The sequence below is a fragment of the Oncorhynchus tshawytscha genome, unplaced genomic scaffold (assembly GCF_018296145.1).
Source record: "Oncorhynchus tshawytscha isolate Ot180627B unplaced genomic scaffold, Otsh_v2.0 Un_contig_14275_pilon_pilon, whole genome shotgun sequence".
NCBI classification, from domain to species: domain Eukaryota; kingdom Metazoa; phylum Chordata; class Actinopteri; order Salmoniformes; family Salmonidae; genus Oncorhynchus; species Oncorhynchus tshawytscha.
In genome coordinates, this window is record NW_024608962.1 from 4,174 (window position 1) to 17,500 (window position 13,327).

The 13,327-nt window shown below is 44.0% G+C and overlaps 1 protein-coding gene across 1 annotated transcript in view; it reads right to left on the bottom strand.

The window, feature by feature from the left end:
* Window positions 1–327: 327 nt before the first annotated feature.
* The window catches only part of LOC112225772 (protein kinase C alpha type-like), a gene marked incomplete at both ends in the record, with an annotated part of 82,633 nt that continues 69,633 nt past the window's right edge, over window positions 328–13,327 (bottom strand). The window contains 5 exon segments of the mRNA XM_042313918.1: window positions 328–466; window positions 3,302–3,364; window positions 3,597–3,688; window positions 5,550–5,723; window positions 5,971–6,117. Of these exon segments, the coding sequence (XP_042169852.1) occupies window positions 328–466; window positions 3,302–3,364; window positions 3,597–3,688; window positions 5,550–5,723; window positions 5,971–6,117 (615 nt within the window).

The window sequence follows — 13,327 nt, forward strand, 5'->3', positions numbered from 1 at the left end:
ACTTTATTTGTCACATGCACAGGATACAGAAGGTGTAAACGGTACAATGAAGTGGTACAGCCTCTCTGGAATGTCTCTGTTCATGACCCCTTATCTCTGGCCCTCGGCATCCTCACCCCTACCGCTTCATTTCTTCCCTCCTGTCCCCCTCAGTCTCCCCCTCAGTCTCTCCCCCTCAGTCTCCCCTCAGTCTCGCCCCCATCAGTCTCTCCCCTTCAGTCTCTCCCCATCAGTCTCTCCCCATCAGTCTCTCCCCTCAATCTCTCGCCCCCAGTCTCTCCCCTCAGTCCCCCCCCACCCACCCCACCACACCCCCGTGGTCCTCACCTCTGGGGCGATATAGTCGGGGGTACCACAGAAAGTGCGTGTGACCATGCCTTCATACATGTTCTCCTTACACATGCCAAAGTCTGCTATCTTAATGTGGCCCTCAGAGTCCAGCATCACGTTGTCCAATTTGAGGTCCCTGTGATAGAGGGATCAAAGAATGGGAGAGAGATAAAGAGCAAGAGAGACATAAACAGAGAGAAAGGGCAATTTTTTTATTTTACTAGACAAGTCAGTTAATTAAGAACAAATTTTTATTTTCAATGACAGCCTAGGATCAAAGGGTTAACTGCCTGTTCAGGGGCAGAACGACAGATTTGTACCTTGTCAGCTCGGGGATTTGAACTTGCAACCTTTTGGTTACTAGTCCAATGCTCTAACCACTAGGCTACCATGCCGCCCCATGGTTGGGTAGCCTAGATTGAGCTACCAGGGCTGGTAAAACCCTAGGTCATTGTTATTCTAACTTCCGCAATGCATATTAGGCCCTCCCCTGCCCTCCTTTTGGAAAAGCTGACCACGACTCCATTTTGTTGCTCCCAGCCTATAGACAGAGACTAAAACAGGAAGCTCCCGCATTCAGGTGTGTTCAACGCTTTTCCGACCAATCTGATTCCACGCTTCAAGATTGCTTCGATCACGTGGATTGGGATATTTTCTGCATTGCGTCAAACAAAAACATTGACGAATATGCTGGTTTGGTGGGTGAGTTTATTAGAAAGTGCATTGACAATGTCGTTCCCACAGCAACGATTAAAACATTCCCAAACCAGAAACCGTGGATTGATGGCAGCATTCACGCGAAACTGAAAGCGCGAACCACTTCTTTTAACCAGGGCAAGTTGACCAGAAAAATAACCGAATACAAACAGTTTAGCTATTCCCTCCACAAGGCAATCAAACAAGCTAAGCGTCAGTATAGAGACAAAGTAGAGGCGTAATTCAACGGTTCAGACAAAAGAGGTATGTAGCAGGGTCTACAGTCAATCACAGATTATAAAAAGAAAACCAGCCCCATCGCGGACCAAATTTGATTTGATTTGATAGAGATAAAACAGAGCTTTCTCTTTCTCTCTCTCTTTGAACCTCTCATTCCATATCTCTACCTCTATATTCCTCCCCCTTTACATCTGTCTTTCCTTTCTTCATAACTAATTATCTCTTACTATTGCTTTTGTCTCCATTCTCTAACTCTTTCCCTGTAGCCTACAGTATTCTCCATGTACAGTATCAATGTACAGTTGAAGTCCGAAGTTTACATACACCTTAGCCAAATACATTTACATTTTCACACTCCTGACAATTAATCCTCGTAAAAATGTCCTGTTACAGGCCAGTTAGGATCACCACTTTATTTTAAGAATGTGAAATGTCAGAATAATAGTAGAGAGAATCATTTATTTTAGCTTTTATTTCTTTCATCACATTCTCAGTGGGTCAGATGTTTACATACACTCAATTAGTATTTGGTAGCATTGCCTTTAAATTGTTTAACTTGGGTCAAACGTTTCAGGTAGCCTTCCACAACCTTCCCACAATAAGTTGGGTGAATTCTGGCAGAGCTGGTGTAACTGAGTCAGGTTTGTAAGCCTCCTTGCTCGCACACGCTTTTCAGTTCTGCCCACAAATATTCTATAGAATTTGAGGTCAGGGCTTTGTGATGGCCACTCCAATACCTTGCCTTTGTTGTCCTTAAGCCATTTTACCACAACTTTGGAAGTATGCTTGGGGTCATTGTCCATTTGGAAGACCCATTTGCGACCAAGCTTTAACTTCCTGACTGATGTCTTCAATATGTGCACATATTTTTCCATCCTCATGATGCCATCTATTTTGTGAAGTGCACCAGTCCCTCCATCAGCAAAGCACCCCCACAACATGATGCTGCCACCCCCGTGCTTCACGGATGGGATGGTGTTCTTCGGCTTGCAAGCCTCCCCCTTTTTCCTCCAAACATAATGATGGTCATTATGGCCAAACAGTTCTAGTTTTGTTTCATCAGACCAGAGGACATTCCTCCAAAAAGTATGATCTTTGTCCCCATGTGCAGTTGCAAACTGTAGTCTGGCTTTTTTTATGGCGGTTTTGGAGCAGTGGCTTCTTCCTTGCTGAGCGGCCTTTCAGGTTATGTTGATATTGCTCCCAAAGATGAACCAGACTTGTGGAGGTCTACAATTTTGTTTCTGAGGTCTTGGCTGATTTCTTTTCATTTTGCCATGATGTCAAGCAAAGAGGCACTGAGTTTGAAGGTAGGCCTTGAAATACATACACAGGTACACCTCCAATTGACTCAAACGATGTAAATTAGCCTATCAGAAGCTTCTAAAGCCATGACATTATTTTCTGTAATTTTCCAAGCTTTTTAAAGGCACAGTCAACTTTGTGTATGTAAACTTCTGACCCACTGGAATTGTGATACAGTGAATTATAAGTGAAATAATCTGTCTGTAAACAATTGTTGGAAAAATTACTTGTGTCATGCACAAAGTAGATGTCCTAACTGACTTGCCAAAGCTATAGTTTGTTAACAAGAAATTTGTGGAGTGGTTGGAGTTGTAATGACTCCAACCTAAGTGTATGTAAACTTCCAACTTCAACTGTACATATCTTAGCCTTGGCTCTTCCTTTCTCTCTTTCTTTATCTTCCCTGTACTTCTCCTTCTTTTATCTCAATACCTCCATAATGAGTCTCTCAGTCTGTATTTATAGAACCTTCTAAGCTAACTTTTTCAGCATGCAGATATAATTAAGATACAGCTATTATAAACAAGCCAGGCAAAGTTGCAGCTCAATACTCAGCTTTCACAAACAGCAGTTACTCCCTGTGTCACCACAGTTTCTCAAGAACACTGTAGTTGTCCCTGATGTGTTTTGTATTTCAGTGTGAGACTAATTCTACACTACACCGGATAAGGAAATCCCCAAACCAGTGTAGAGATGAATGTGGTTCCTCCAGGGAGACTTTCACACCCACCTGTATACAACACCCTTTCTGTGCAGGAAGAACAGGCCCACAGCGATCTCTGCAGCATAGAACCTACAATGACAACAACATGATCACTTAGAAACATGGAAAAGCATGTAGATATCTGAAAAGTGTGATGATTTTTCAAAACAGTAGATGTTGATAATACAGTACATCCATTTACAGAGAGCTGACTTTGAGGATATAGATGCTGTGCACTATTGACTTTAAACCTGTCTTATAGGTGAGCTAGGTCTATATGTATGGCTAGGGCTATAGCCAGTGACAACAGACTGTAACTTACACTGCCTGTGGCTCCTTGAACTTGCCCACACGCTGAATGTGGTACATGAGGTCCCCTCCATTAATATACTCCATCACAAAGTACAGACGATCCTAGGAGAGATGACAGAGATGGAGAGAGATAGAGATGACAGAGATGGAGCGAGGGAGAGAGAGAGAGAGTCATCAACATCAAACAAACCTTCACAAAAGCTGCAAGGCAGGATGTAGTGTTAATAGAACACCTCTGTAGTGACTGAACCACAGCCTCCTATTAATACCTGTACTACCTGACCCACAGCCTCCTATTAATACCTGTACTACCTGACCCACAGCCTCCTATTAATACCTGTACTACCTGACCTACAGCCTCCTATTAATACCTGTACTACCTGACCTACAGCCTCCTATTAATACCTATACTACCTGACCTACAGCCTCCTATTAATACCTGTACTACCTGACATACAGCCTCCTATTAATACCTGTACTACCTGACCCACAACCTATTAATACCTGTACTACCTGACCCACAGCCTCCTATTAATACCTGTACTACCTGACCTACAGCCTCCTATTAATACCTGTACTACCTGACCTACAGCCTCCTATTAATACCTGTACTACCTGACCTACAGCCTCCTATTAATACCTGTACTATCTGACCCACAGCCTCCTATTAATACCTGTACTACCTGACCTACAGCCTCCTATTAATACCTGTACTACCTGACCTACAGCCTCCTATTAATACCTGTACTACCTGACCCACAGCCTCCTATTAATACCTGTACTACCTGACCCACAGCCTATTAATACCTGTACTACCTGACCTACAGCCTCCTATTAATACCTGTACTACCTGACCCACAGCCTATTAATACCTGTACTACCTGACCCACAGCCTCCTATTAATACCTGTACTACCTGAACCACAGAAATAGAAAGCTGACAGACGTCAACGGAGGAAACAAAACACAGTAGGTTTGTACCCTCATCAGTACCCTGCTGATGTACACAACATAGAAGACCAACAGTCCCATAATCCATCCCTGAAGTGTATGACAGCCCAGCAGGTGTCAGGTGTAACCTTCAGACCTGAGTGTTTTATTGTTTTATGAAAGGCCTTATAAGTCATCTGTCAGTCAGACAGAGAGGCTGGAGCAGGACTCTCCACAGGGCTGATTGAAGACAAAGGCCTCTCTTCTCTCTCTGCTCTCTCTGCTCTGTAGATCTATATGCTGGGGCTGTTTGGAGAGGTTCAACTCACTCAACTCACTGGCCACTGTGTTGAAGCAGTGTGTGCCGTGTACACGCACAAAGACAATGACACAAAAGAAACATACACACATTAAATACACACATTTGTTTTACTATCCTTGTGGGGACCAAACGATTGATTCCCATTCAAAATCCTATTTTCCCTAAACCTTAACCTAACCCGAACCATAACCCTAATCCAAAACCCCAACCTTAACCCTAAACCGTACCCTTAACCTAACCCTAATTCTAACCCTAACCCAAATTCTAACCCTAAACCTAAACCTAAACCCAACCCCTAAGCCTAAAATAGTAATGTTCCTTGTGGGGACAGGCAAAATGTCTTCACTTGGCAGAACTGTCTTTGTTTTCTTATCCTTGTGAGGACTTCACACACAAGCCCGTGCTCTAAAGGAGTGTGTGTAGATGCGTCGTCAAGGGCTCTGTCTGTTTCTTCTCAGTGAGAGGTTCATGAAAGAGTGATGAGAACACACTGAGGAGGCCTCCTCTATTATTCAGCTGCAGGATGACCCCTGAACCCCTTAGTCCCACTGGGAATCCCCTGTGTGTGTGTGTGTGTGTGTGTGTGTGTGTGTGTGTGTGTGTGTGTGTGTGTGTGTGTGTGTGTGTGTGTGTGTGTGTGTGTGTGTGCGCGTGCGTGCATGTGTAAGTCCATGTATGTATGCCCATGTGCGTCTGTGTGTACAGTACCTACCACAGTCTGAAAGCAGGAGTGGAGTGCAGTGAGGAACGGTGGTTTGTCTCTCTGGGCCAGGACTCTCTTCTCCACCATGGTACACTCCACATCATCATCCTGGATCACCACGTCCTTCTTCAGGATCTTGACGGCGTACAGCTCCTCTGTGGACTTCATCTCTGCCAGCATCACCTACACAGGGACACCTGGGGTTAAAGGTGCTTTCTCTCCACGGGATTTACACCACTAGCCCTAACCCTAACCTTAAAGGGACATTACATTACAAAAATATAAGTTTGTCAGATGTTTTCACACCTCAAAAGTAGTCTACCGAATATGTAAAAATGTATCCCTGCCATTGGTTCTGCTGGTCCAGCTTGATGCCTCAACCTAATGAATTCAACTACTCACATGGTGCATTCCCAGCCCATTCTCTTACCTTGCCAAAGCTGCCCTTCCCCAGCAGAGCCAGAAAGTTGAAGTCACTGAGTCGGACACGGTCCATTCCGGGCATGGTGCGGTCCGAGCTGAACCGCCTGTGGTCCGCTGGCGTAATCACTTTCTTCCCATGGCCCAGCTTGGCTTTCTACGTCGCAAAACACACATACGCAGATACGTACATACGCACACATACGCACGCACACATACGCACACACACACACGCACACACACACACACACACACACACACGCACACAGACACGCACACGACACACAGACACACACACACGACGCACACACGACACACACACACACACACACACACACACACACAGACACACAGACAGACAGCACACAGACGCACGCACGCACACACACACGCACGCACGCACACACACACACACACACACACAAACTTGTTACACCACATTTTATTAACCCCACATATTACAATTCATTCTACATGCTCCACAGACATGACTCAACATCCAACAAACAAAATAACAAAAATGTCATGAGGTGCTTGATGCAGCCTGCCAAGTAAATGATCTGTCCTTAAGGGGGAGAACGTGTCCCAAATGGCACCCATAGGCCTCTAGTCTAAAGTAGTGCACTATAAAGGGAACAGGGGGCTATTTGGGATGCATCCAGATTCTTTCACACAACCAACATGATGAAATCCTACTCTTCTGATTCTGACAGCATCAAATGCAACCCAGTGCTCAGCTGCCTTTCATCCAGTGTCTATTGGTGTGGAACAGAGTTGAGACCAATCATTAAAGGGGCAATCTGCGATTGCTACATCCATTTTGGGACTTTTAAATTAATGATATATATCCATTGATTTGTCAAGAATATAACTTAGAAATGCCTCATGAGAGTAGTTCAACTGTCATGAGAACCCAAAATATAAGATTGTTTTACTAATTGTAAACAAACACTTTTTAGAGTCAAAATAGTTCAAACTATAATTTTGATCAGATGGATGGTCAGTTCTTGCATCCATAGCTCTGTCAATACATTTCCCTAACCCTATCCCTCAGGTGTTTACCCAAAAAAGCAGAGGGGTGTCCACTTTTGTTTTGTTTAAATAGCAGATTGCCCCTTTAATTGTCTCCTGCCTATGAGACTGACAGAGAGTCAGTCAGAAAGTATAGTCTGGTGCTCTGGGACTTGTGGGAGTTCCATAACAGCTGTTCTGGAGTCAGGTAATATTCCTCAGAGTCACAAACACTATTCCCACTCATCTGTCTGCTTTATGGTAGCTTTAACACTGGGATAGATGCCATGGTAATAGACTGCTACCATGCTCTAATGGGGCTATGCTTTGACGATAGGCTTACAGCTTTTAAGATCTACATATTTTCAAGGATTCAGAATGGACCCATGATGAAGCTACTTCATAGCTAGTAGGGAGGTGGTAATAACAAGTTCCTATAGAGCTTCAGAACCAATTTATATCCCAAACAACACAAACTAATTCAGAAAATGAATGCAGAAGCACCAAGACAACATAAAGATTTGATAACCAAAAGTTGTAATAACAGAACAATTCAGATGTTTTGATGTTTCATATCGACTGATTGGAGCATAAAAAAAGATATTTGTTGCCCTTTGATTGACAGTTATCCAGAGTAGTATTTGGCATTATTGTGAGGCATGGGTGTGGGTCAGTAGGGGTGTCTCTGTGCCCCTTTGTGACAATGATTGAACTGCCATGTCCCCAACACAGAGGGCAATTAGAGCTCACCGGCCACCACTGCAGCTCCAACCGCTGTCTGTTTCTTTCAGATAACAAGAGAAAAAGGAAACTAACACCCAGCAGAGAGACAACTGTTGCCAGGCCAACTACCTGTCTATGATTGCATTTCAGAAAGAACTGAAGCCTTGGACCAGACTCACTATCACGGTCCTGATTCTATTATGATTCTGGTGATGAATGCACACCTGATGAAAAATACAAACACGATTTGACAAAATGAACTGCAATTTTTAAAGGACCAGTTGACTTTGTCTTTTCGATAACTATTTCTTTTTAATTTCTCGACACCAGGGAAAGACTCTTGACACTCTGATGAAGGCCAACCATTGCCGCTTGCTATAGACCACCTTCTGCCCCCAGCTGTGCCTTGGACACCATATGTGAACTGATTGCCCCCCATCTATCTTCAGAGCTCGTGCTGTTAGGTGACCTAAACTGGGACATGCTTAACACCCCGGCCATGCTACAATCTAAGTTTGATGTACCTCAATCTCACACGAATTATCAATGAACCCACCAGGTACAACCCCAAATCCGTAAACACAGGCACCCTCATAGATATCATCCTAACCAACCTGCCCTCCAAATACACCTCTGCTGTCTTCAAACAGGATCTCAGCGATCACTGCCTCATTGCTTGCGTCTGTAATGGGTCTGCGGTCAAATGACCACCCCTCATCACTGTCAAACGCTCCCTTAAACACTTCAGCAAGCAGGCCTTTCTAATCGACCAGGCCCGGGTATCCTGGAAGGATATTGACCTCATTCCGTCAGTAGAAGATGCCTGGTTATTCTTTAAAAGTGCTTTCCTCACAATCTTAAATAAGCATGTCCCATTCAAAAAATGTAGGACCAGGAACAGATATAGCCCGTTGTTCCCTCCAGACCTGACTGCCCTTGACCAGCACAAAAACATTTTGTGGCGTACTGCATTAGCATCGAATAGCCCCCGCGATATGCAACTTTTCAGGGAAATATACACAGGCAGTTAGGAAAGCAATGGCTAGCTTTTTCAAACAGAAATTTGCATCCTGTAGCACAAACTCCAAAAAGTTCTGGGACACTGTAAAGTTCATGGAGAATAAGAGCACCTCCTCAGCTGCCCACTGCACTGAGGCTAGGAAACACTGTCACCACTGATAAATCCACGATAATTGAGAATTTTAATAAGCATTTTTCTACAGCTGGCCTTGCTTTCCACCTGGCCACCCCTACCCTGGTCAACATCTGGACCCCTATAAATCAGCAAAACTAGACAATCTGGACCCTCCCTTCTAAAATTATTAGACAAAATTGTTACAACCCCTATTTCTAGCCTGTTCAATCTCTCTTTCTTATTGTCTGAGATCCCCAAAGATTGAAAAGCTGCTGCGGTCATCCCCCTCTTCTAGACCCAAACTGCTACAGACCTATATCTATCCTACCCTGCCTTCCAAGGTCTTCGAAAACCAAGTTAACAAAGAGATCACCGACCATTTCGAATCCCAACACACCCTCTCCGCTATGCAATCTGGTTTCAGAGCTGGTTATGGGTGCACCTCAGCCACGCTCAGGGTCATAAACGATATCATAACCTCCAACGATAAGAGACAATACTGTACAGCCGTATTCATCGACTTGGCCAAGGCTTTCGACTCTGTCAATCAACAACATTCTTATTGGCAGACTCAACAGCCTTGGTTATTCAAATGACTGCCTCGCCTGGTTCACCAACTACTTCTCAGACTGAGTTCAGTGTGTCAAATCGGAGGGCCTGTTTTCTGCACCTCTGGCAGTCTCTATGGGGGTGCCACAGGGTTTAATTCTCGGGCCGACTCTTTTCTCTGTATACATCAATGATGTCGCTCTTGCTGTTGGTGATTCTCTGATCCACCTCTACGCAGACGATACCATTCTGTATACTTCTGGCCCTTCTTTGGACACTGTGTTAACTAACCTCCAGACGAGCTTCAACGCCATGCAACTCTCCTTCCGTGGCCTCCAACTAATCTTAAATGCAAGTAAAACTAAATGCATGCTCTTCAACTGATCGCTACCAACACCTGCGCGCCCGTCTAGCATCACTACACTGGACGGTTCTGACTTAGAATATGTGGACATCTACAAATACCTAGGTGTCTGGTTAGACTGTAAACTCTCCTTCCAGACTCACATTAAGCATCTCCAATCCAAAATTAAATCTAGAATCGGCTTACTATTTCGTAACAAAGCGTCCTTCACTCATGCTGCCAAACATACCCTCGTAAAACTGACTATCCTATCGATCCTTGACTTTGGCGATGTAATTTACAAAATAGCCTCCAACACTCTACTCAGCATATTGGATGCAGTCTATCACAGTGCCATCTGTTTTGTCACCAAAGCCCCATATACTACCCACCACTGCGACCTGTATGCTCTCGTTGGCTGGCCCTCGCTTCATATTTGTCGCCGCACCCACTGGCTCCAGGTCATCTATAAGTCATTTCTAGGTAAAGCCCCGCCTTATCACAGCTCACTGGTCACCATAGCAGCACCCACCCGTAGCACGCGCTCCAGCAGGTATATTTCACTGGTCACCCCCAAAGCCAATTCCTCCTTTGGCTTTACTTCCCGTTCTCTGCTGCCAATGACTGGAACGAATTGCAAAAATCACTGAAGCTGGAGACTCATATCTCCCTCACTAACTTTAAGCACCAGCTGTCAGAGCAGCTCACATATCACTGCACCTGTACATAGCCCATCTGTAAATAGCCCATCCAACTACCTCATCACCATACTGTTATTTAATTTTTTGCCCCTTCGCACCCCGGTATCTCTACTTGCACATTCATCTTCTGCACATCTATTATTCCAGTGTTTAATTGCTAAATTGTAATTATTTTGCCACTATGGCCTATTTATTGCCTTACCTCCCTTATCTTACCTCATTTGCACACACTGTATATATACTTTTTTTCTATTGTGTTATTGACTGTATGTTTGTTTATTCCATGTGTAACTCTGTGTTGTTGTTTGTGTCGCACTGCTTTGCTTTATCTTGGCCAGGTCGCAGTTGTAAATGAGAACTTGTTCTCAACTAGCCTACCTGTTTAAAGAAAGGTGTTCTCAACTGGCCTACCTGGTTAAATAAAGGTGTTCTCAACTGGCCACCTGGTTAAATAAAGGTGTTCTCAACTAGCCTACCTGTTTAAATAAAGGTGTTCTCAACTAGCCTACCTGGTTAAATAAAGGTGTTCTCAACTAGCCTACCTGGTTAAATAAAGGTGTTCTCAACTAGCCTACCTGGTTAAATAAAGGTGAAATATAAAATAAAATAAAATAAAAATGGTTCAAAATCTTATAATATAAGTCGCTGGGGATTTTGTAAGATGCACAGAGCATTCATTTTCAAGTGGCTCTTATGATGGTTGACAGGGTTCTAGACCCAGCTTCTGTAGCAGGATGCAGAGAGACTGGCAGATCCCAGTGGAAGTGGGGAATAAAGGTGGGCTGACTGATGTATGATTGCTCAGAGACAGACGCTAAACCAGTCTATAGACAGGAGAGGCTAATGTAAGCAGAGCATCGAGACCGGCCCTTTACTGCACCGACACACCACCAACAACAAGCATGAACTTCAGAACGTCATCATGTTAGACCTACAGGGAGATTATAGGTAGGTGTGTTGACATTAACGTTGACTAAATGGGTTGGTGGTGTTAGGTGGTGTTATTGGTTTCCAATCTAGTGGCTATTGGTATGAAAAAGAGCAGCTATCTCTAGTGGTCAACATCAGAATGGCAATTAAACACAAGGTGCAATGTTTTCTTTTTTTATGTACACAAAGCATTAAAAAGGCACTTTTTAAGTAAGTACTCACTACAGTACTTACTTACTATGTTACTACAGTTTTATGTTAGCTGATATTATGACTTAAATGCTTTCCAATGATGGTTATATGTAATGTGTTGGAATCTGAAGTTTAGTTTGTACAACAAAAAAGCTTAACGTAGATGAGAAGTTAGACAATGTGAAACATACAATAGATTTTGTGAGAGCATTTGACCATTGAGTTTCCTGCACGCACACACACACACACACACACACACACACACACACACACACACACACACACACACACACACACACACACACACACACACACACACACACAAACCTATACAATTGAATCCAATCCAATGTTGCCACCTTGTGGAGGAGAGTGTGTGCACACACCAAGGCGTGCATGTACAGGACAGTTCATCACGATACACATGCCCACATGCTTAACCACTTATTAGCCTTCTATAGTCTAGGCTTGTGATGGACTAATAGAAGGTGGGCTGCGGACCACACTACTGGCCAATAAGGAGGGGTCATTGTCAGTCTTAGCCAATGAGGAGCAGTGGTGTTGCTCTCCTGGGCAATGACAGTGCATTGCTGAGCCTGAGATGGTGAGGATGAGGACCCCTCCATAGGTCTGTGTGGTCCACAGATTTACTAACATCAACGCTGTGTGTGTTTGTGTGTGTGTGTTTATGCGTGTGTCTGTGTGTGTGTGTGTGTTTGTGTGTGTGTGTTCATGCGTGTGTCTGTGTGTGTGTGTACAATGTGTGACATAATAGTGAAAATGTGAGAATTTCTCTTGCATAGCAGACCAGGCCTGGAATTGCTCCTAACCACATGACCTGACCTGTACAAACTTGGCATCTTTGTTAGTAAATCACGTTTGAAGAAGCTGAGCGCTACTCAAACCATCAGAGGAGAGGTGTGAGACATCAATGGAAGAAGAGAAGAGGAGACTGCAGAGCTGATAGAGAAGGGTGGGAAAAGGAGGGATGGTTAAAGGAGAGGTGGGGGGCAGAAGAGCTACCTTGAGGTAGTGGTTTAATTGGCAGGCCTAGAAGAGACAGGAAAGAGAAGCTACAGTGGTAGTAAGTCCCCACCACCCCTTTAAAGCGCTTCGATATCCATGATTATTAACAGCTTATTTTTAATAAAGGATGGCATTATCAGCACATACAGAGAATGTCAAAACCATCTCTCACAATATGCAACGGACACCATGCTCAAGAGCTACAATATTCTAATGATACTATACACCTGTAGAGGCATCTCTCTTTCTCCCTCTCTCTCTCTCTCTCTCTCTCTCTCTCTCTCTCTCTCTCTCTCTTCCTGATGATGATGTTCTGGTTTCCCAGGCAACCCACCCAGACTTGTGAAAACCCTGGCCTTGGAGGGATGTGAAGGCTGTTGAATAGAGCGACATGAGAATTAAAACAACCCAACTACATGTAGGTCTCAGGAGACTTGGTTTCAGGACAGGAGACTACGCGAGGAAAGGAGGTCATATGGTTTTGCCCTGTGGTACTGTGTCAGTAGTTTGTATGGATTAAAGAGACAGAGGAAAATAGACAGAAAAAGAGAAATGTGAAAGAGGCTAGTAGTACTCTGAGAGCATTCATTCCAAGTAATATTCAATCACACAGCTAAAGAGGAGAGAGTAATATTCAAACACACAGCTAAAGAGGAGAGAGTAATATTCAATCACACAGCTAAAGAGGAGAGAGTAATATTCAATCACACAGCGGAGAGAGAGAACAGACAACATCACCATGGTGGCTCAGTATCTC